We start from the raw sequence: 25196 nt of genomic DNA, 5'->3' as shown, positions 1-25196 counted from the left end.
TGAAATAAAGAGAGAGCTGATGAGAGCGGTGGGGCACTGTGAGGAACAGAAGTTCTGACCGTTTTTAGGCCACCCTTGGGCCATCGAGGAGCCCCAAGGACAAGTGGCGTCCTGAGGATGATCGGTTGCCGCGTTGCCGAGGCCTACCTCAAGGCAGGCGCAGGTGTCCCATTTAATCCCTTCACTAACCCTGTGGGGGGAGGCTTGATTCTTCCCATTATCCAGATGAGGAGACTGAGGTCCCGAGAGCTTACTTAACCTCTCCAAGCGCACACTGCTGGCACGTGGTGGAAGCCAAATTTGAGCCGAGGTCTAACTCCGAAGCCCGCGCCCCTTAACGTTACGGCCTAGTGTCCCTTCGCGTCCCAGCCAACAACCCATCACCATTTCCAGACTCTCGTAGGGAGAGCAAACGGCCCCTGGTCTGATGGACCACCCCGCACGTCAGTGCGATGGGACGGCCGCACCGGCTTCCTCTGTGCATCCTCCCGCTTGCAACCAAATCCTGCTAACTAGCTAGCATTAAGTAATGCTATTCTGGGAAGCACCGCTAATGCCACAGAAAACAGAGGCCACAGAAAATCTCTGAGAAAAAAATACTTTCCACCCACTATATCGGATGTTTTACTTGTTTACATTCTATCAAACAACTGTATCGGTGAGATGCCAAGGAAAGAGAACCCATCAACCCGACAGGGGGCTCTACCTCAGTCCTCACCAAGCAACACTGGCTTCTTTAAAGATCACACAGCAGTCAACATTTTATCAGCACTCAACAAACAAGTTAAGGTTTGGCTTAAATCTGAAGGTCTCTCTCCCTTTGGCATATTCTGGGATAATAGAACAAATGTCAAATCAGTACAAGATGGCATATTTACAAAATTGCACCCTGTTTTGCATAACCTAACGATGCAGCAGTTCTTAAGGATTGAACATTTCAAATCTGCTAGCAGAAGACTGCCAAATCTATGACTGTTTCGTACACTTGCCAAAAGCCTATCAAATTTTGAGCAAAATGCAAAATAAATCTCCTCTACAAGTTAAATCAGTCCCTTCTGTGTGTTCCAGGCTGCCCTCTTCTCTTGGCAACCAGGCTCAGGACTTGGGCCCCATCTCTCCTGCCCTTGATCTTCTGCTGCTCTGCGTATTCATGGATCCCTTCCCGCCCGCCGCAGGCTGTGGCCTGCCGTAGAGGCCACCATTTGGCCTGCTCTTCCCACGCCCTGCTTCCATGATATCCGTCGGTTCATCCAACCTGCTTCACAAATCCCCGGAAAACCAGCTGTACCTGCTACTCCGTGGGGCTGTGCTGCTGCCCCCTGTCCCTCCGCAACCCACAGAGAGCGTCTCCGCTCTCCCTCTTCGGCTCCTAAATCCCTCTTTGTTGGCCTGCAGAAGGGCCCTCCCTTCCCTACCCTCCGCATCTACATGTTATGTAACATGGTTGTGCCTCAGTTTCAGCGTCAATAAAATGAAGATAACTAGAGCACTCATCTCAGGGAACTGAGGGAGACAGGAACCCCAGAATAGTGTCTCCCCATAGAAGCAAGCGCTTCATGAATAAGTGAAGAAAAAAAAAATGAATGGAATAAAGAAAGCTGGATCCCCCCCCACCCCCCCCACCCCCCTATCAGTTGAGAGGAGTTGAGGGGGAATGTGAAACCCTAACTTCCTGGCCACTTCCCTTCCCGGCCCCACATGCTCCAGAGGACAAACCTCCGGGGGCTTGTCACAGCTTGGGCACCACTGTCCTTTCTGCACTCGGGGGCACCTGTCATACCCGGGTTCACTCTTCCTACCTGCTCTCTTTCATTTCTCTTTGATCATTTTGTGGGTCTGCTTTTGCTCACCAACAAGGCAAGAAACTTCTGGGCAATTAGAACCCCAGGCACCGTTTCTGAGTGAGTGAAAGTTGGCCAGATGTTGAGTTTTTAAATAGGTTTGACTGCGAGGCCTCTGATGGAGCATGTGAAGGGCCACTTGTCATGCTGGTGAGCGACACGCTCCTCGGGCCCTGGCGGTGCTTGCTCTTTGCTCTTTGCCAGTGGGGGTGAGGGTTTTCTTACTGCCCAGCCGGTGCTTTTTGCTCAAATCTGTCACCATTGTGGTCTGCTGGGGACCAAGACTCACCGCAGAGATGTTTCCCCAGGGCTACAGGGCCTTGCCCCTTGGCACTAGGTGGGGGATTAGCTCCAGGGCCTGGGGGTGGGGGGCACTGCTCATGCCACTGCAGTGGGTCTGAGCCTTAGTCCAGGGCCTGCTAATCTACACAGCAGCTCTGTACGAGTAGGAAAAGGCAGTCCTGGCTGGATGCAGCCCCAGAGGTTCGTGTCTCAGTGAATGAAGCAGAGACTGGCCCTCGGCACTGCGGGAGCTGAACAACTACACGTGGCATCCCTACCTGTTCCATTTGTGCATACGAACGGGTTCTCGGATTTCCTTTCCTAAATCGCAAGTAGGACCTTTATTTCACAAAATGTGCTTCTCTTGGTGATGTGGGTTTCTCCAAATTCTTCCAAATCTGGGTCATCGGTGACCTAATAATGAATCCTCTGTCTCTCTCTCTCTCTCTCTCTCTCTCTTTTTTTTTTAATTAAAAATTGTCTCTTCTCTTAGAAAGGCTACAATCCTGGCCACTCTATTGATGATATCTGCTGATATCTGCACTGCAAGTGTAAACAAAGATCAGGGCCTTCCTTCTGCGGAGCTTTGGGCTTTGGTCCTTCCCACCCTGGGTGCACTGCAGGGAGGCAGCGGCCCCGACGAAATGGGAATCATTTTCAAACTCTTCCCTCTGACCCACAGACAGGCACAGGGTACTGAGAGCCTCTAAGGAATTGTCTTCTTTGTCTTTTCCAAAAGTGTGGGAGGAGGGAGGAAGGGAGGGAGGGAGAGAAAGAGAAGGAGAGAGAGAGAGAGAGAGAAATAAAAACAACCTGGGAAAGAAAAGTAAAAGATGGGGTCCAGAGGGGCAGCTGGGGCCTCGCAGGAAAAATAGAATCTTTGAATGTATTCTTGCCAGAGACAAAAGCACAGGCTTATTTAAAAAACAAAGGAGGGCAGCTTTATTCTAAAGCCTGCTGTGCACCAAATATAGGCACTTAGATTCAGCTCTCCACACTCTGAGGAAGCACTTACCAGGGTGGAAACAATTCAGCAGCGTTGCCTCCCCTTCCCCACACACCTTAACTCTCGCCCGCCCAAATCATTCCTCCGAGTAACACATTGGGAACCTTTAGCTCCCTGGTACTGGCAGTTTTAATGTGTCCATTGCCAGCACTGAATTTTGTGCCAAGAAAACTCGACTCCTGGCGTGGAAGGATTAAACAGTCCTCGGGTGCCATCTGTGCAGTGAAGTGAAAGAGTGACTTTATGCACCCAGTGTGCGTGTGTTGCCATTGGCAGTGGGAAGTGACTTCTATTTACATGACTACCTCATGCAGTGAACACCTAAGGGGAGAGAGGAACATGGCCGCCTCAGGGCGAGTGGAGATGGGGAGGAGGGGATCCATGTGGGACCGAGGAGCCCATAGGGAAGTCTGGGAAAAGATGTGGGATGAAAGGGTAGGTTGAAACTAACCGTCCTAAAGGGGGAAGGCTGGTTGAAGAGGAAAGACCCTGTTGGCTGTTGGCTGATGTTCATGGAGGGGAGTAGGGTAGGTGCCATGGACTTCCCCAGGTGTCAGGGTTTGGGCTTGACCCTGTGCCTCTAGATTCAAAAAGACTTTTCAGAATGGGATTTTAAGAATGAACTTTTGACTTAACATCCACCAGGTTCTAGAGTCAGGGTGAGGGTTCTGGACAGTACATCTCGGTTTCGGGAGTTTTAGTACTTGGGATATTTGAAAAAGTCCCTTGGCAGCTCAGCATATATGGCATACTGCAGGAGGGATGGTTTTCAAGTGTGAGCATCCTGGTCAGGTTACAGACAAGAAAATTCCAGATGTAAAGAGGTGATGGAGATAAGCAATTTTTATAACAATGTTTGCCTTCAAAAAGTTCTTAAATCAGGAAAGGTCTTAAGGTTTACACTTCATATGGGGTCATCTGAAGAATACAGTATTGAGTAAATACTTCAACAGTTAATAATACTGCAGTATTAGGAAGTACAAAATAACCATGAGTCCAAGATAGGTAAACCGAAGATTAAGAGATCTACAAGACAATGTCATGAAAGTCAAATGGGGCAGCTAGTCCACTGGAAGAGCAGACTTCCTACTAAATGGAGATATAGGAGAAATGACATTCCAGGCAGAAGGAACAGAAGGGCATAAAAGGGAAAGGCCCAGAAATTTTCAGACAACAGTGACGTGTAATCAAGTGAACTGGACCATTGTAAGAAGGATGTTGAACACCTGATTAGAGTCAGGGTAGGACTCAGTTGAGTCACATGAAAGACCTGTGACAGTGTTGTATGTGGGGATGCGGGGACTAATCTCATGCCTCTTTGTGGTAAAGATGGGAGCATAGAAAGACAAGCTAAGGGGACACCAACTGGGTTATTGTTAGAAAAGTAGATAGTCATGTGACAGCGGCAATGTGGTGACAAAGAAAGGAAAGGATGTTTAAAGGAGTTTATTGGATGTGGAGAAGGAATGGGAAGAATTGAATCCAAAGTATTGTGGGGGACAACTGGCAGAAATGGGGACAACCGACAATGGGACTGCTGTGTAGTGGAAGATGATTGGTGCATCTCACTTTACAGGTTGTCACTTTTCTATCTTGACTGGAAAACACACACATAGGCACAGGCAGCCACATACTCCTCCCTGCACCCCCCTCCCCCAAACCTTCCTAAATGAAGCTGAAAGAGATAAAACTAAACTGTGTATACTTATGTTGCAAAACTGGAAATTTTATTTGGGTTTTATTGCGTTTTGGTCACGTGGCTTCAGAACCTATAGGAAGGGTAACATCTCATAAAAGTGTACAAACACTGCTCAGAGCAGCGCATTAATGTGAAGCCCAGGTATTGAGAGTTGCGGCCCAGATGAGAAATTGTATTAACTTACTCTCGTTTTTGTTTTCCTCTTTTTTTAATTCATTGTCATGAAAAGAATTTTGCATTTTCTTTGGAGAATGTAAACATGAGATGATTTACCTTGTCATCTGCAAGTTTTGGGCTTTTCAACGAACACGACACATAGACTCAGGAAAGTTTTGGAAGGGCCAAAGTGCAACGAAGGTCCCTAGCGGTTAGGCTAGCACTTCTGGTTACATCAGCAGCACCTCTGGTTACATCAGCGTAGCACCCGAGAGAGTGCCCTGGCTCGGCCATGCCATCCAGCCAGCACATGTGGCTGCCAATGATAGTGGCTTCCAGGCCAAATTTCAGATGCTATGGCCTGTCTGCAGAGCAACCTGCCACTTGTTTTCCCATCAGCCAACCACCTGAATGCTATTCAGTAAATGGAGGCTCAAGGGCTTTTTGGGGCCCCGTCCAATTGTACTCTTCACCCAAATCTTGTTTGAACAAACTGCACATAGCTGGCTATGAATAAGAAAATTATAGGTCTGTACATACATCTTAATTTTAATACCACAGAAATTTTAATATATAGCTAAAGGTTTAGAGAGTCTTCTGGGCTTTAAAGGAATATGTCGAATATGACATGTTTTCTAAATGAAATTTTTATAATTAAAGTAATTATCTGGTGTTGCTTTGTATTTCCAAATGAATGCATATTGTGACCTATATAGCATACGATAAAGACTGTAATTAATGCAGAATATAGTAGGGGAAGCTAGTGGAGTATCTCTAAACCACCTGTGTTATTTCTTTTTAACAAGAATTTTGTTGGAAATAAAAAATATATATTTTTTTAGAATAGATACACTTAAAGATGTTCTTAAACAACTTATAAATAGGTTATAAAATGGATCTGGTTTCTCATCTCTTACCCTGTAATAGTCAAGGTTGTCTTCTGGAGTTGGCAAACCCATGTAACGTTCTGTATACACGGAGTCTGTGATGAAAAAAATTGAAAAAAACACTTAATTCATACAATACAACTTCTCTTCCTTTTATTGGGTTAGTTTAAGTGCTTTCATATGTCGTAGCTTGTGCGTAGGTCTACAGAGTATCCCCCTCAGGAGTGTCTCCTCCAGATCATTTTTATTTGGCTTGTTAATGCAGCCAGACGCCTGCTCAGACTCATGCCTTTCCATACTCAGCTGGAACCAATGAGGATAGAGGGAGATGAGACTAGATGATCTAAACACAGTTAATACTCCATCTACAGAGGGCGCCTGGGTGGCTCAGTTGGTTTACCATCTGCCTTTGGCTCAGGTCATGATCCTGGGGTCCTGGGTTTGAGCCACACATCAGGCTCCCTGCTCAGCGAGGAGTTGGCTCCCCCTCAGCCCCTCCTCCTCTGCCCTTCCCCCTTACTCATACTCCCTATCTCTCTCTTTCTCTCAAATAAATAAATAAATCTTTAAAAAAAAAATAACCCATCTGCAGAAAAATCAAATGCAAAGTGCTGAAAGGTAAGGGCTCTTTACATTATCATCTGACCTTTTCAAAGAACCTTAATTTGGAAGTCACTGAAAGGGTCAATTATCTTAAATTTTTGGTCCTGACACAAGCATATGTCTTAATTTCCTGTTGGAAACCCCTTATAATGCTCAATTACTAGCTGCTCACTTAAATCATAGATTGTTTTGGCAGGTTAAAATTTGCTATAATGAAAACAAGGAAATCAGTTATCATTTATTTGCTGTATATCCCTGTACTAGCTCAGTTACTCCGTCACAGTGTACCATTTGTTTTTCCTCATTTTGTAGCGAGCCCTCACTTTTGGCATTCTAACAGTTGTGAATTGTGAAATAGATTACATTAATATCTGCTGAAATGATGCAAGCTCTTTTATCTACAGATATGGCTGAAAACAGGATGCATAATTGGTTTGGTTATTTTGGGTAATTAAACATATTTTTGCCCTATTTTTAAAAATTTTATAGATATATCCCAAAATATATGTGAGAAAATTTACAATTTACTGTGTGGCTAAGTTCCAAGGTAACTTTAAAAATCTGAAGTAATTGCTTTGAAAGATGCCCCCTCCAATGACCAGATTACAATAAATAGGTAAGGATAGAGTATAATATGCTGTCATTGTGCTGTTTAGATTAATGGCTCGAATTTCACCGTAATTTTACAGGTAGTTCAGTATTTTTTTTTTTTTTGGTAGTTCAGTATTGATCTTACTAATTGTTTAAATAAATAGATCACCTAAATAATAGCCTTAAGTAACATTTTAACCCTTTTCGAATGACTGGCATTTAAAGGCTACACTGATGATGAGTGTTAGCTATTCCACATGTATTCTTTATGCTTGCTCTATGGAAATCAAAATACTATCTTTCAAAATGAATAATGGCAATATTTTATTATTTTGATTAAAAGGAAGACAGACACAGATGATATGTAATTTTATATATCTAGAGGACACTAATATACAAAATATAATATCTTAAAGGACATTTTATAATATAAGATCTTCATAAAATGTTCATATCTTTTAACATTTAAACATAAATAATTTAAGTTGTACATGTGATAGGAGGGAAAATCGCCTTTAAGGGCAAAATAAATTTTTCCTGAAATAGTAGCAGACTTTTCTATTCTTCTTGTCCTAGAACCTAATACTCCTTTCTTATTATGTTAACCAGGTTTACATGTGTGAGAAGATCTGAATTTTGTTTTTCTCCTTTTTAAACACAGAGAGAGTGTGCCTATGTGCAGGAGCAGGGGGAGGGAAGGAAGGGCAGGAGAGAGGGAAAGAGAGAATCTCATGCCCAGCGCAGGGCACTAGCTCATGACCCTGAGCTGAAATCAAGAGTCAGTCACTTAACTGGCTGAACCACCCAGGCACCCCTGAAGTTTTAATAACGGCATTTAATAAATGTATAATACAGGTGTTGTAAAATGTAAAAAATGCGCCTTTGAAATACCATTTGTGTACCTCTTCTATCTGATCTTTGAGTAAAATTGTTCAAATTAACACATATATAAGAACTCTGGAAAATACCTATGTCCAGAAAGTTGGGTTTGTCCAAATACATTTAATGAAGTCCTCTTATTATTCTAAACTCACAAAGATTGCTTCTATTATTTTATTGACCACCAGAGGTCTCCAAAAACAAGCTCTCCAATGGAACAATTAATATCAAGCAGGAAAGTATTACATGAAAACAAATCCATTGTGTGTGGACTAAGTCGGAAGTGTGATTTCCAATGTTTTTTAACAGAAAGATCACAATATTTTATTTATTTGTTTATTTATTTATTTTACTTTTTTTGTTGGCCTCTTCTAACTTAGCCTTTAAATAAGAGTTTCCTACAAGGTTGGTACTACCATGTATTAGGGCAAAAAATATGTAACAAGTGTATTTATTATCAATAAGTCTATCACATAAAGGACTTGAGATGGGGTATGAAGAGGTGCAGGAAAGTAATTCATCTTTTCACCATCTCTGACTCTTTTCTCCTATCTAGCGTACTAATGTTCATTCTCTCCCTCTAGGGAATTATAGTCTTACATATATATGATGCCATATAGAATTATCTCTCAATGATGAAGAAGAGATTCTAGAGCGGCTTTCACTAATTTAGAGACAGTGTGTGTGTGTGGGTGACAGTGACAGTGTGTGACAATCATGAATTCCCCTGTCCCTACCCTCCTCTTTCCACCCAAAGCCCTATTTGTCTTTGACCTTTACTGGAAGAAAAAGAAATACATGCTTCTATTCTGCTAATATGTGAAACCCCAAAACTCAAAATAAAATAAATTAAGGGAGGGTTTATCTGCAGAAATGTAGCGTTAGGGATGTTTTGAAATTTAGAAAACAGAATTTGTCGATAACTAAATGTATAGATGCCAATACCACCGAGCCTTTCTCAATAGCAGAGTAAGTGAGATCATTCGATTCTAGGTATCCATAAAGTGCATCTACAATGAATCAGCTTATTTCCTGTAGAAACACTGAAACTCAGAAAGGAATGGTTTTGTCATTGAAATTTTAAGGTCAACACTCCGTATCTTTTTGATAGTAATTACATACCATAGTACTCCCACCGTGAGACAGGTGCCACGGCTATTCCGCACTTGAACACGCCACTGCCTGCTCCCAGGACCATTGAGGTTACGTACCCTCCATATGACTAAGGAATGGAAATGGTTATTTTTATGGAGGTAAAGGAATTCAGGACATATGGTAAGCGAGTCGCAGTTTCCATATTTCTCACATCTTTATATACTGTGCCTCTTTAGAGATAGAAAGCATGGTAGAGAAGGGCTTAAATTGGCCTTAATTGGACAATATCTAAAGACTACACTTGCAGAGCCCTGGTGGCTTTGCTTGACAGGTCTAAGTCGGAAAATCATCAAAAATTTACTGGATAGTAATTAAAGGAAAAAAGAGCGATAGATACTAGATCTTTACTGACTTTGACTCATAAGAAAAATCACCCTACTTCCTTCTCTCCTGCTCTCCTTCCCCACCTCCCTCCCTCTCGCCCTTTCTCGCCTCCCTCCCTTCTCCCCCTTAATCATAATAAGCAAAGATGTATACCTTACTGGCAGGGACTGGCAGGGACTCACTGCCTAGAGGACATTTTATTGGGGTCTTCTTAGATTAAAAATACAGGATTTTCATCTCTAAATATTTACACGCCAAGGATAAATCATTGTGCTCCGAATTCTATTTACTAACTATATGCACATAGATTCATTAGCCAAACAACTACTCACCCAGCCCCAAATTGCAATCCGTTTGTTGTCCACAAATCCCATTTTTGAAAATTGTCTAAAACATATGGAAGAAGTCCGTGAATTAGTATTGCATTGTGTATAGAAAACTAGGATAAGTGCACAAATGTGAAACCCTGCCATTTGTTCTCTATTCCCTCCTGTTGGAATCTAAGATTAATTATGGCCAGCAATCAAATAAACACCTGAGACAGATGTCTATCGTTTTTTTTTTAACCTAAGAGCTGGACGAACAAGGTTTACTTTTGTTGGAGTCCCTAAAAATTTTGTCTGTGTGTTTGTGTGTGTGTGTGTGTGTGTGTGTGTGTGTGTGTGTATGATTCACAGAAAACAAATCCTGGCAGTTTTTTTCACAGCTTCATATAAAAATTTGCAGCCCAGATGCACTTTTCTTTACATAATTGAATTTAAATCTCTCCAGATGTTTTTCAGTTTAAGAGAGGCTGCCCTCGCAATGGAGAAATAGAGGGTCATGGAGAACATCTGGGTAGGGCTGAGAAAGGTCTCTAGGCCCCCTACCTGAGAACTTAAACACCATTCTCTAAATAAATCCCTTCTTCTGCTGGGTGTTGATTAGTTAGCTCAGCACCATTAAATAGGAAGCAATTTTTCCTTGACGGATTAAGAAGTCTTTTTGCCACTAAATTGTGTTCAGGATACCTATATCCAGTTAGAGAAATGAGAAAAGTGTTTCATGCAGTCACTTTTTAATCTTAGCCTTACATCAAAAGGTAATCTGTTTGCTTTAGGAAGAAATTTAGTAAATGGGGCTCTTTAACTTTGTAGTATGGGGGGTGGCAACCCTTACAGTGACCTATATGTGATTTTGAAAATTTTGTGTTTTTCAATAATAGATATATGCCTTAGGTGGCCCTGAGTTAAGCAATATTAGAAAAAATTAAAAGTAAGTAGTTTTCAACTCATTATCTCCTCCCCATAAACTTTTATTTTTTCCCCCGTAAACTTTTAAAACTTGGCATTCACATATGTATAGAAATGTGCACCAAACCATGAGTGTACAAGTTGATAAACTTTACAGAATGAGTATATCCTTGAACTAAGATACAGTGCATTGCTTCCCCCCCCCCCCCCCGCCGCCCCCAGAAGCCTCTGGGTCATTTCCCCTTTGCAAAAGGAAAAAAGATAAGATTCCAATTTGTGCCTGGTTTTGAACTTTCTATGAAGTGGGTCATGCAGGATACACACTTTTGTGCCTGCTTCTTTCATTCAACAGCCTGTGAGATTCATCTATGCTGCTGTATATAGTTCTTTTTAGTTGCTGAATCAGTATGCTGTTGTATAAATACACTACATCTCATTAACTTTTTAAACTGGAGATGTATATTGTGGATACCCAATTCTGTAGTTTTGGATTTGAGAAGCCCTGGACACTATGCCCTCTCTCACAGAGGACCAATCTGGAAAAATTAAAATTTAGTTTTAAAATATCACAGCCTTCCTCCTGAGCCAGTTTTTCCCCCTCTCTCTAGTCTAAACCTCTCCTTCTTTCTATTTTACTTTAAAGGAAAATAGCTAATCATTAACTCTGGTGTATGAGACTTAGAGATACTTAATAAATTGTCTCTCTTCTCGTTGGTTGTTCCTTGTTTTTAAAAGCATTTTCCTCCGCCCACTTAATCATTCACAATTTTTCTGCATTTCCTAGTTTATGATTTCATAACATTCTTTTAAATCAACCACTTGTTATGCTTCCTTAGACATCCAGGCAGTTGGTTACAGAAACTCAAAGACTACATTTCCCATTCACCAGTTGAATGCGGCTGGACTGGAGAGTGCAGTTGAGACTCTAATCGAGTTGCAGACCTGGATTCAAATTCTGACTTCCCCTGGCAAATTACCTAAGAGCCTGCATTTTTTTTTTCTAGCTGAAATATGGGGTACAGACACCCACCTCACAGAGATGCTGTGCAGTTCCTGTGACAATGCAGGTAAAGCATTGCCCATTTACACGTGTATTACGTGGCAACCACTATTCATCAATAAAATCTCTCGAGCCAGATCACATCGATCTGTGGGCCCATGATTGGAAAGCACAAGAATGAGATGTGATTCATACTTAATACAGCCCTTGTAACTGTGAGCAAAAAAGGCTCTGCTCCACAATTTTCCCCCAATGGCAGAGTAACCCTCATCCAGACTGTAGGAGCCACTCGTAGGATTTCGTAGCCATCACATGCAATGCAGCCTCCATACCCTATGAAGGAACACTGAGCTCCCTCACGTACCCTTGACCAAACGGATGATGGTTTCCTTGTTTAGTTAGATGTTTACTCAGGGGTGCATTTATCTCTCTCAGTTTGTCCATGTGTTTGATGAATTTCTAGTCTCTGTTCCCGAAAAGGGGGAGCACATATACCAACTCCCTTTCTCGAGTCACAGAGAAGAGTTTCAGAAATATGTCTTTTTTAACCTTTATATAAGTCTATAATGACATACATTTTTATCTAAGTGTGATATCGTCACTAAAAATGTACCCTGAGGATAAAGGATTCATCCCAGGACACTTTATATCCTTTACATTTTACAAATTAAAAATATAAAGCGGGGGGGGGGGGGGGGGAGTCAGATGACCTTCGGATTCATCTCCTAGTCACTCACCTGGCTGCGTCAATTTGATCTTGAACTTCAAATGTTCCCAGTCTTCTGTTGACGGCGTGCATGATCTTATCTCCTTGGTAACCACTTCCTCTGCCATCAAAGCTAGCTACGATAATGTTTTCTGTGCTTGCAAGGTAAGTAGCCCAGTTGAGTCTGAAGACAGCGTCTGCTTTTTGACTACATGGGCCTGCATATCTGTGAAAAATCCCAAATTGTTAGCCTTTGTGGTTTTTCTGCATCAAATGAGGAGTGCTTGTATTTCTTCTACTCCCTGTGGACAAGAAGCATGCATCTTTCCCGACGATGAGCCTGAAATTGTGCCAGCCACCAGGGTGTCCACGATGGTTCCTCTAAAACTTGGCGGCGCGACTATAATGGCTGTGTGTTTCCTTCAAAGATACCCATCAGTTTTACCTTTGAAGATTGGTATCAAACACAGACTTCATAGGCTAACATTTTCTAAGCCGTATATTTCTTGGAAATCAAAGAAATAAATACTTAATAGTTGGGATGGAGAAGTTGTGTGATGAAAAATTAATGAGGATGCCAATAAATGCAGCTTTGAATATATCCTTCCAGCCTGGCTTACAAGCACTCCTACATTCCATGTGTATTTCCGAGGCTGGAACTTCTAGAAGGACTGCTTGACTGCTGTATGATATGCCCTGCATTCCCCCATCGAGTCCCAGCACAGAGCTGCACACGAAAGCTACCATGAGCCCCTGTGGAATGGGCCAAGGAATGAATGGACACTATTCCTTAAAACTTCAAAGGAGAAAGAGGTAGACTGTATTGAAAGACATATGTTGTTATTCTGCATTCTATTTATGAACGAGTTTAACTCCCTGCTCTCTGCAATCTTTGCAGGCTGGACCCCACTCCCACACAGCTGGATGTACAATCTCCATCAAGCCCCCTCATTTCCATTTGTTAATCAAGACCAGCTCCCTATAGCTCCTTGCATCTCACTTAAATATGTCATCTTTGCACGATCTGCAGGACTCCTGGACCCAGACTTGCCCACTATCTCTCCCTCCCAGACCATTTCTCCTACTGGTCTGCTTGCTGTACCCCTCTACCTGCAGGCCTTTGCTCCTCCTAGGGATGGAAGTCAAAAGAACTTTGGTTTAAAGCAAACATTGCATTCCTTTCATTTAAACTAAATATTGTATCATTCTAACTTTAAAAAAGGAGAATGCATTCGTGCATTTCTTGGGTGAGTAAACATTTTTTAACAACACGTGAAATGCCTTGGTCATTTTAATGATTTTAGATTCGGTAGAGTAATAGCTTCTCTTAATATTAGTTATGTAACAAGTTACTCTACTCCGTAAGATTAAACAACATTATTTAAAAAAATAGAAAGCAAAGATTTGAACATCAAAGGATGGGAGGAGGAAAACAACTAAAAAGAAACAGGTAGTAAATTTACCATGTTTTTAAAAATGTTCCTAATGAAGGGGGTGTCTAACCATTCCTCGCTGGGGAGCTGAAGAGGACAAAAGTCTCACTCTTTTCAAAAATATCTGTTTCCAGTATTGGGGCTAAAGCCAAAAGCAAATTAACGTCACTGTAGTCAAAGTTAGGCTTACCGAAAATCAAACAGCACACATGGAAGTTTAAAATACCTTTTTCTCTTTCTTTGAGCTTTTATGTTTTGTTATATGGAACTATAAATACGGGGCAAAAGGCTGTGTTGGATGCTAACACCCCTCTTTTGTTGTGGGTGGTACTGGTGGTTACAACAGAAAAGTGATGTTCTCATGAGTCTCAGTTTCCTTTCCTATGTAATGGGCCCAACAGAACTCTTCACACCGGTTTACAAATTACTTGGCATGAAGCAGGCACCCAGCACGTTCGTTGGTTTGTTTTTGTCTTGTTTTTAATAGAGGAAATGAGACAAGCCAGGACAGGAAGAGTGGCGTTGTGGCATTAGGTGCGAGGTCGGGGCACTTTTAGAAGCATCAAAGTAAAATGTATTCCCAATCATTATCAAAAATATTTTACGAAGATGCCACATTTAGAATTTGCAGGAGTTCACATTTACTGTTCAAAGATTTGCGATGTCAGAACTTTCTCTGAGACTTAAAGAAGTCTAGAATAATAATGAATAATTTCCTTTATCACATCTTCTCTTCACCACAGAGAAGAATGAGAAATACCAGGTGGTGGGTGGTATTCCAGGAAGAGAAACCTGATGTCCTGATGTGCCCAAGTCACTAATGAAGGTAATGAAGGTAAAGAAATTGTGAAGACTACTGATGTCCATCTCCTGCATGTTAAAATATGCATGAGGTGAGGATAAAACTGGTGACCTGATAATTCTTTTGGAATTCCCTTGTATTCAGAGACACAAATCAAAACAAAATGACCATATACCATTATGACAGAGGGTGTCTACATTCTCCACTAGAAAGATGGTAGAAAACAAGGGTTTGGGTTTGTGATTACATCATGGAAGAAGCAAATGGTGAAACTGCTTCACAGTGATTCAGGAAGAGACAAAGCATACAGTCGGCTCTAATTTTCCATATGCTGCACTAGGTAACACGTGTATGATGGTTAACCTCTAATTTGTTCCCTCCTCTTGAATACTTACACATCTATTAGTAGAGGATATTTCTTGGATGAATCAAAATGAGGAGGCAAGATCATCTGATACCAAAATTCTAAACAAACAGAAAGATTAATTAGTAAATTAAGAATAATTATTAGTACACGATCTAGGTTTCTTTGTCCATAATAAATCATAGTTGGGATTCAACGATTTGTTAACTTACAATAGAAAAAGAAGATGAACTGCTGGATTCAGTATGTTTTTAAGATACAAAAACATTCTCTTTCAGGTTAGAATACTAGTAAAGATTAAACCAATAAAGTTGTTTCTAATACATCTATTAAATACATTGGTGCCTTGTAAAATAAAAGTGCATCTTAGAATTGCTAATGTTTTGTTTTTATGATTCTGTTCTTTGGCATCTGATCTACTTATCTAGTTTGTTTATGGCTTATGTTCTAAGTTTTCCTCCAAAATGTTTTCCCCTTCTTGAATTTCCTTGAAGATGTTTAGGATTTTTAGTTGGCCCTAACTCTATTTTAAAATTCTGATTTAATAACATTTTTGTAATTCTTATTGCCATCCCAGACCGCAAAGCTGAGTTCCCATTTTCAGCTCTGTGTTTCACAGAATGAAATCAGGTTTATATGGAGCAGACTGTTGTGTACGTTCTGTATGAACTGCAGATCTGTTTAATTCTCTGTGCTTGATTTAGCATCAGTTTAATAAAATTTGTCCCCAAATAATGAATTGGTTTCTTTTGCTCCCAAATTCAAGATCATGAGTTGGATTAATAAATCTTAAAAAGAGAGAGAGAGAGAAAGAGAGATATTTTATATTTTAATTAGATTACCTCCAGCTTCAGTAGATTTAATCTGTAAGGGAAAAAAAAATCCCTATCTCCAGGGCTGCTGCTTTTTTTTCTGTTTATCTCTCTTTTCTCTCTTTCTTTCTTTTTTTGGTTGTTAAAATGATTTTAGTTGAGGAAAAAAAGAAAGATTTAGAAGTAAAGCCTTTATATAGATAGATTTCTCTTCAGTTCGTATCTTGCTGATTATTTTATGTCTTCTGCCTACATGTGATTATAAGGACAAAAATTTAAGTCTTCATTATTTTTCAATGAATGTCAAACTATGTGTTGATCATGATGTTTTAATAAATATGCCAAACCCACCATTTGATCTCTCCTTTGTTTGAATCTGTTCTAGTTGATTAGAAGTGTTCTGGTTACATCTTTCCAAAGACGCGGTTTTTTTTCTTTGGAGGGGGGAGGTTCATTGTAATCCCCAGTCCCCCCTCCTTCTGCCCCTCCTCCATGGTCTCCCCTATCCCCCACCCCTGGCCCTCCTTTTCTGGGGTTCGAATGTAGAACCACCTCCCAGATGGACTCTCCAGCTCCAGCAGATCCTGTCTCACTCCCCTCCCTACTAGGTTGTCCATCCGATCCCGTGGCTTCCCTGAGCCAAAAACATTCGGGGGTCCCCCACTGCTTGTCAAATCTCAGTATGCAATGCTTTCTGCCCCAGCAGCCCAGGTAGCTCTCCAGAACTCTAAATCCTTGCCCAGCACGCCTGATTCAAGGGTCAGCAGCACCCGGCATCACCTTGGAGCGAATATCAAAACCCTGGGGCTCACCCTGCCTTGCTGGATCACAAAAGGATCATGAACGAGGTGCCAGGTGATTCATAGGCACATGCAGTTTGAACAGCCCTGCTCTGAGCTGTTCTTCAGAAGCACCCTCTACTTTCCAGCACTTTTCCTGCCATTTAAAATTGGATGGATCTTTTCCACTGAATCTTTTTAGATCTTTTCTATTATTATCTTATATTAAAAAAAAAAACTTAAATCAATCCTGATGATTCCACCATCCTCCATGAGTAACTAGCTCTTAATGGGGGGGGGGGGGGACCCAAAAGACAAATAAAAATTAACAAACTACAAAATTTCAATTTTGTTCCAAATAACCCTCCCTGTCCTCCATGGTTCCTACACGTCCTCCATGCTCAGGCTCCCAGCACAGGCATGAGCCTAACTGTGGCAAGATGATGATTAGGGAAAATTCAAGATTTCTCTCCTGAGATTGAAGTTTTAACATTTTGCAGCCAGATCTTATTTTTTTATACAGTCATCTCAGATATTTTTTTGATCTCTTTGGGTTAAAGGTAAAAGATATTAAGATATCATTAAGTTAAACATGCAATTAATACTTTACAGTAGCACAGAGCTACTAACAGAAGGAAAAGGAAGTGGCAATAGTGTGCTTTTTCCAAATGCTTTCCTCTTAACAGAATAAATCTTACATAGAGTGGTACTGTATTTTAAAACAAAACAAAACAAAAAAGTAAAACCTGCAGTTCTCATGACACTATTTCATAGAAAAAATAACCTTAAATCAGATGTACATATAACATAGAATGTGTATTTTCAGATCAAGTTATCACATTTAGTTATATTTTTATTGGTGTTTCCAGGAGCAGTTCTGTACCTAAAGAAATTTAACTTACTTGTTTCATGCAAAATAATGGAGTCCAGTTTTTTTGAGGGCATCTGGACATCTTGCAGCATTTTATCCAAAGCTGAATTGTCTTCCAGGACTCTCAGTTCTAAATAAATATTCCAGAAGGCAGTAATTCGTTACAATGTGAAGAATTCAGATTGTGCAAAGTGCTAAGGAACAAGTGGCAATTCACTGATGGGACTATACATTGGATTATACACCGGAGTTCCAGTCATTGTTTAAACACTCTAAAGGCAAAAAACCCCCCACTATGCTAAGAACACGTTGATCCTGTTCACTGACACTTTTCTAAAGAGCAAAGGGAAGGTGAAATGTTAAGGAAATACCTTTATCGTCGCTGCTCCTATGCAGGGTATAGAGGGGCAGACCAGGGCCTGTGAACACAAACAGGGAAAAATGTTTTAGGTGAGGCTTTGTAAGAAAAGAAGATAGCATATTTTTCAAAAATGGCTATTTGCTACCCTTTAACTTCGATAACCATTTCAAAACCAGTTAGCTCGGACAGAACAAATAGCACAGTAGATAAGGGGCTTACTAAGTGTTAGCTGGTTTTCCTTTTTCGTGAAGTAAGTGCAATTGGAGATTCAGAAATATTACCGGGAAGGCACAGGGCTCGGTGGAATGAAGCAAGAATGAAGCTCTGGCCCTGCTGGGTGCTTGGGGCACATGTTGCCTCCAATTTCCTCGTCTGTGCAGTAAGCCAGGGCACCCGTGACCCTGGGGTCTTTCCTCCCCTGCCCCAGATCCACACCTGGGCCATGGCCACGCCCCTCAGGCCCCGCCCCCCGGGGCGGAGCTCTGGGGCCAGCTCCAGCGGGGGAGGGGCGGGCTCCCCACTGCTGCCCCTACCCCACCGCGTCCCGAGCCAGGGGGCACATCTGCACAGTGCCTGACTTGGATAAGCCATTCCTTTCTGGCATGCAAAAGTGTTTTTCTCGCATGAACATATCTTCACTATTTAGCCCAACTGTGGTAGTTGCAGACTAGAAGGTAATGTACAGAAAAGCTACTTGGTGAGCTGTTTAATTCTGATGCATTTAGATAGTACGAACGTTTCATTCTTGGTCAGAGCCCCAGTGAAGGCGTTATAGAGACCTGGCTTTGAATTCTGGTTCACCTGCTGTGTAACTCAGGGCACCGTATGGACGCTTCGATCTCTTTACACATAAAAGGAGGATAATATCTACTTTATAGAGTTTTCTTAAGAATCAAACATGACTACAAATATAAACTTTTAGCACAGTTCTTAGTATGAAACGCTTGCCCAAGAAATGGGGACCAAAAACAGTCACAGAAAATAAAGGAAGGAAGGAAGGAAGGAAGGAAGGAAGGAAGGAAGGAAGGAAGGAAGATGTAATGATAAAGAAAATGTGCTAGTAAAGAAAGATTCCGATAGCTGGTTTGGAGATCTCTTCCCTGTGAAGGACAGTTTTTTCCTGAGTATCTAGGTTCTTGCATTTTGAGAAGTAATCTAGCCTAGTGCTTCCTGGAGGGCTCAGGAGGTGGAGACCTGTGCTTGGATCCCGTCGTGCCTCTTAGTAGCTGTGTGACCTGTGAAGTCACGTCGCCTGTCCTTGCCAAGTTTCATTTATAATAAAGAAAACAGTAATAAAATAGTAACAGAAGATGGAACAGTGAGCAGGTTGGGTGACAGGCACTATCCACAGACGCTTTCCCATTTAAAGGGGCAAGCACATAAAATACTAATCAATAAACCTACAATTAAAAAACCACAATCAAAACTCTACCCTGTGTATCTATATAAACGATGAAGTGCCTCGGTGATACGTAGCCTCCAGTGTGTGTGTGTGCGTCTGTGTGTGTTCAGTCATAAGCAAGCCATGCGAGTCTCTTAGAAGGGGAGGAAAGGTGGTTAACTCACCACTTAGATGTGTCTGGAGAGAAGGGGACTTGGGTGACTTCGAGAGGTCCTCAGAGTCAAGAGGAGAAAACTGAGCAGGGCACAAAGAGTGTTTCCCGGACTGGACACAGAAAGGGACAGATGGGCAGAATGAGCCAGGAGGGTTGGTAAGAATGTTGTCTGAAGAGAGGAGGGAATGTCAGCTGGTGAGCGGAAGGCAGGGAAAGTGTGCAGGCTGAGGGAAAGGACAGGGCCACCCGGATAGACCTGGTCGCTGTGTCTGCACTGCTCCCCCTCCCCCGTCACTTCACACCTACCTGAACATCTCAGTTGATAGTACTTTGCGTCTTTACTGAACAAAACAGAATAGTACTGACACCTTTCTGGATTCAGCTCACAACTCAGGCATGTCACCTTTGTGTAGTCATTCAGCTGGATTCTGTAAACCAATGGTGGAGATTAAGTGCTTGATGAAAGACTACATGAAAAGATGGAATTGAATAATGCCGTATTCTGGTTTCAAATGTATCAGAGTGCCAAAGCAGTGCTCAAGACTTTCTCTTAATGTGTGAGAAATACATGAATTAATTCATGATAACCTCAAACCTCCCATTGTTTGGAAATAACACAGAACGTCTAATAAAGTCATTCTGTGTTGCTGACACCTGGGGTTTGATTTGTAAAGGAATGAAAGCGCTCAATTACAATTCCAGTTAGTTAAGACACGGGGAAAAAAAAAAGAAAAAAAAAAAAAAAAAAGAACCCCAGAAGTTGTTCTTCAGCTACAAAGACTCAAGTCAACAATTTGATTTAGCTCTTACTTATAAAGATTTCTTCCTCCTGGCATTCCTTTATATTCATTACTAATGTAGTATCTGGGAAGAAAACAAATGAAATAGATATTAATTATGTTTTTAAAGAAAGTTGAGTACCCTCTAATTAACTCAACACCAAACATTAATGCTGGCCCTTCTTGGATCATTTTTCCCTGCTCCCTCACCCCCAGAAGCCATATTTCTCGTTATCTCTAAATAGGAGATTCTATTTTTTAAGACACACTAAAATATCTGAGTGCAGTCCCTGAAATCAGATATTTTAGACTGCTCCCTTCATTAAAGTGGCAAGCAAAAACTCAAAAAAAAAAAGGCTTTTGCAAGAAAAGTGTGACTGGACAACTAGCCTGACGTCGAGAGCCCATGTACCTATATTGTTTTCCACATTTTCTTTTTTATAACACAAACTACTAGATGACAGGAGCCCCATCTTTCTGAGAGCAGCAGAATCACTTCTAAGGAGGACCTTCAAAAACTGCTTTGGGCAGCGGCAAACATCCTCCGCGGTGAGACCCAATAATGAATTATCCAAGTGCCTTAGGTTCCAATGAAAAACAAACACTCCCTTTCCACCAAGTAGTGCCTGGTAGTTGACAGCCTCTGTAAAGCTTTCCATATTCCAGAGTAAGGCCAAGATAAAATAGCCTCTCCAAGCCTTCCAAAAATTCGGTGCCAGTTCGAATTTAACACGATGCCCCTGATGCCGGTTCAGTGTTCCAAGATGTTTTAAGAAAAAGAGGCTACAGCTCTTCTAATGTAAAGCAGGTAAGAGCAAGAGGTAGAGCTGCTTGGTGGCATGGTATCAAATCTGCTAAGCATATGTGAAAATCATTAAGGCTTCCGTATGTTAAAAAGAAAAAAGTACTGAACACATTCCAAATAGACTATTCTTTATTTGTAGGAGATTTTCCCCTATTTCTGGGCAAAGAGGGTGTGATTACCACAAGCATGTTTTACATCCTATCAGTTATTAGAATACTCACAGGTAATCACTGGTAAGAGCTTCTATCCCGATGACTTCCCAAGCTCCTTTTGTAATAAATGTGCAATCCTAATGGGATTTTTTAAAAAGACATTTATTAAACTCTCTAATCAAAGTTAACTGAAGGATTGGCTCATTTATAGCAGCAATTTAGATAATCTTAGGCCTTCTTCTTGGGTTTCCTCTCTGTATCCCGTCATCTTCCAAATACCACTTTGGAATTTGAATTAGTCGGGTATCAGTGCACATTGATTGACTTTACCAAACGATTTCCACTTCAAGTTAGTTTCATTAAAAAAGAGATCAACCTGAAATAAATCATGTGGGAATATTTACTTGCTTATCTATTTGGAATTGGCAAATGTGTTTGTAGCCATCTCCATTGCTGATGATCTTGTAGAAGCTCTTCCCGTCGGAGGTGAAATGAGGTTCTGAGGGCCTAAACTACAAAATAATAGAAAACATAAAACAAGATTAGAGCACATTAGTCTCATCTCAGTACCACCTTTAATTTTTGAAAGTCCTCTCGACACCTCTGCCCAAAGCCCATGCTTCATTTACTAGTCAAGTGAAACCAGAGCACCTCAAGAGAAAATTCTCCTCCTCGGAGAGACAAACAAAGAGATCTCCCTTGGGGAATTGTTTTATCCGGAGCAAATGAGAGAGAGCATATAAAGAGGTTTACGCAGGACTCTTGACACATAGCCATGGTATTGTCATCTCTAGACGTCTCTCTATGGAGGTTAACTGTGTGACTTGTGGCTATCAATGTGCAAAAATTAGCATTAGCCTTTCAGTTTTAAGAAGTAAATTTCCTCAATGCCACAGATTTGCTTTCTCGAAACAGATTATTATTCTTATTACTATTACAACTGGGAGTTTGTACCTCGTAATCCCCGTCACCTGTTTTGCCCATCCCCCTTACCTCTGCCTTCTGGCATCCATGAGTGGTTGCTGTTTTGTTGGCTTGTTTGTTTGTTTGTTTGAAACAGACTATTATTTGTACGGTTTCAGATAAGAGGTGGTTTTTAATTTGAGGGATCCGTTCCCTCCTTTTTAAATCCATATTTCTTTTTGAGAGCCAGAGAGTCTTTAACCATTTCTGGACCGGATAGTATAAGGGATGTCTGTCGTGTATTTCACATGGAAACATTCTTAGAGTTACCATTTTTATTGTAAGTCGTTTCATTTTGCTAAATAGGATCAACAATTTACAAAAAAAGTAGTTGTATGGAAATATAGTATAAAATTTCCATTTTTCACAGTTCAATAAAAGAGAGTTCTCAGAACATAATGTAGTTTAAGCAGAAGAGTATCTATCCCAGCCCGAAAGGAATATGTTGCTTTACGACTTCGGTTTCCTTACTACATTTGAGAGCAGGTAGGAGATGGTCTTTTAAAATTGTTGGTTCACTTTACCCTCGATGTTTCCTCTCTCATCAGCTCCCATTTTGGGAAGGAAGAAAAATGCTTCCCTCTTCTATTTAGTGATTCAAAGTGGATTCATTTATGGAGCAAGCTGAGGCGTGCAGTACACTTGGTGTTCTCATTACAGAGCTCTGAAACACATTCCCCTCTCTAGACCTGTGTTCACAGCCTTATCTTTTTAATACATTTCCCTGTTTCCCCTGGATGGAGTTGTGCCTAGTAGAAATGTGTGAAAAGTGGCATCTGTCTGGTTAAATACAGAGAGGAAAAAACATATTTTTTTCAAAGAGTCGTGAGGAAGTGTAGCGTGTCTCTTGCCATGGAGGAAACCACTTTTCATGTTGGCAAACCTCTCCCCTCTGCCCAATCAATGCCTGAAGAAAAGGGACGTGTGAATGCTATCGGAGCTCTGAGCCCAGCTGGAAGGGGTCCCATTTCTGGACCAGGGGCCTTCCCTCTCTGCCCCAAGAGATGTGAAGGAAATCTTTATATATATATATATATATGTGTGTGTGTGTGTGTGTGTGTGTGTGTGTGTGTGTGTGTGTGTGTATTTTTTGTCCCTTTGTTTTTCTCTTAAAGGAGGCTTCGTAGAAGTGGTCACAAAAATTAGATGACATTTGTTCATCATCTTTCTAGAAGGCGTCACAGTGGCTGGAGATCCTTCATTAACTTGTTTCAGCCCAGGGTCTGGTAGTGACACGGTTGGTGATTCTGCCCAAGGCGTAGTGTGGCAGGATCGAGAAGCGTGACAAGTCTCTGCGGGTCACCATGCCTTCCCGGATAAAACTCTGCATCTGGGGCCTAGCAAAGCGTGAAGCCACACAAGCGTGATTTCCTCCACCGGGAGATGCGCAGCAAGTGTGGCGTGCTTGCGGCTGACTTGCTGCTGGATATGGTCGCATCTCCTCACACATTCGTGTGGGCGGTGGACGGAAGCCACGTCTTCTGCCTCCAAAGCCCAGGACTTCAAAGGTGAGGTCAACCAGCAGGTTCGGCATCTTAGCTGCTTTCCAGCAACCGTTGCTTTATTGACTTTTCAGGAACTACACTTTGCCTAGAGTATGTCTTTTGTTTTGTGTGCTCTCAAGTTTTCACTTGTCCTGTTACTTTTTCCAACTGAGCATGTTTTATATTCCCCATTGAAAGGTGGCTCTGCAGGGAGCATTTAAATATTTGGAAAAATAGGTCAAGTAATATCTCTGTTAATAGCAAATAACACGGGGCCCTCCCCTGGGAAAGGTACGTGTTCAATGGCTCTGAGTGTCTGACTCATACTACAAAGAACCCATAACTCTTAAGCACTTACACGTCCAACCCAGCCGGTGGTACTCATTTCAATGTGTTTTTGTGCCTAGGGAGGGAAAAACACAAGGGCAGTGTTTCAGAGAGAAGCAAGATCTCAATTCTGTGCTTTATCTACGATTCGTGGTACCACAAGCATCATCTTATTTAAAATAATTGAAAGTTATCTACACTTACATAGTTGCAGTCATGCTACGATTGTTTATATAATTGCATTAGAACATTTACCTCTCTTGCCTAGAGCTCCATCTTCCATATGTGGCCCTGGAAGCTCCCCCCGCTTTTTCCAATTCAACACGTACGGAACAGAAGATGATGTCGCTTATCTGGCCTCCCTCCCCGCTGGCTTGTTCTGACGCCTTCATTCTTCTGTTTAGTGCTACCGCTCACCCAAGCCAGAGACTTGGGAGTCACTCTAGACGCCTCCCCCCTCACGGCCACCCCCGCAGCCCCTGCCCCCTGGTTCTCAGACTCCTCTCGTCCTTCTCCACCCTTACTGCCTTAGCTTCTGTTCTCACCAGGTTTCCCTTGGGCCTTTGCCGTGACCTCCTGGTTGGAGACCCTGCTGCTCTTTTCTTCTTCCAGCCTGCCCTCCACCCTGCCTAACCCCCACTGACCTCATCTGGCAACACGTAGTTCTGTCTCCTTGTGATCCTCTCCTCTTGACCACGAGAAACAGCTCCCCGTGGCTGACAAGTGGTCCAAGCTCTTCAGAACGGCACCCGAGTCTCAGCCCACCTCCACCCCCACTTCTCACCATGGTGCCTCTCCCCAGGCCCTCATCCTCTGGAGCCCCAGACCCCGGTGCTCCAAGCCAGACCCCGGTGCTCCAAGCCATTTGCTGGATGCCTAGCATAGCCTCTGCTCACAGCCTCCTTGTACCCTTATCTGCCCAGGGTGCTCTGGGCCTCCCTTGTCATCTCCCATCACCTGTCCCAGTTGAGTGGGTCATCTTCTTTGGTCCTACATTCCCTCCATACTTTGCTTCTACCCTTTTAGGGCACGATACCCTGATAGTAGGATGATATAATTTGCAGGAAGCAAAGAGCTTGCATTTTCTAGTTTGCATTTTGGCTGTCCTGTGATGTAAGCAAGCTCCTTCACCTCCAGAATCTCTGTCTCCACAGCGTTTGGCTACTGTGTGTGGTCAAGAAACGGCAACTGTTATCATTGATTATCCTAATGGCATGCCCTATTAAAACATACACCTTTTGGGGACCAGCATGTTGTCTAATTTGTTTGTTTGTTTTTAAATCCAAAGTTATGCACAGAACCTGGGACATAGTAGGTATGCAGTGTATAAATAAACAAATGGGCAAA

The 25196-nt window shown here is 41.9% G+C and overlaps 1 protein-coding gene across 3 annotated transcripts in view; it reads right to left on the bottom strand.

Annotated features, from left to right (window-relative positions):
- Nucleotides 1–25196, bottom strand: part of DPP4 (dipeptidyl peptidase 4) — a 78599-nt gene that overhangs the window by 6000 nt on the left and 47403 nt on the right. For all 3 annotated transcript variants that reach the window (XM_077883447.1, XM_077883448.1, XM_077883449.1), the window contains 12 exons: nt 23881–23925; nt 21480–21587; nt 21145–21212; nt 20150–20203; nt 19646–19767; nt 17794–17841; nt 17454–17552; nt 14992–15061; nt 12393–12587; nt 9756–9810; nt 9067–9166; nt 5902–5966 (listed from right to left, as the gene is read on the bottom strand). In XM_077883447.1, coding sequence (XP_077739573.1) covers nt 5902–5966; nt 9067–9166; nt 9756–9810; nt 12393–12587; nt 14992–15061; nt 17454–17552; nt 17794–17841; nt 19646–19767; nt 20150–20203; nt 21145–21212; nt 21480–21587; nt 23881–23925 — 1029 coding nt within the window. The remainder of the gene's footprint in view (nt 1–5901; nt 5967–9066; nt 9167–9755; nt 9811–12392; nt 12588–14991; nt 15062–17453; nt 17553–17793; nt 17842–19645; nt 19768–20149; nt 20204–21144; nt 21213–21479; nt 21588–23880; nt 23926–25196) is intronic.

Source organism: Canis aureus, chromosome 34 (assembly GCF_053574225.1).
Source record: "Canis aureus isolate CA01 chromosome 34, VMU_Caureus_v.1.0, whole genome shotgun sequence".
NCBI lineage: Eukaryota > Metazoa > Chordata > Mammalia > Carnivora > Canidae > Canis > Canis aureus.
This window is presented reverse-complemented; position numbering and strand designations above follow the sequence as displayed.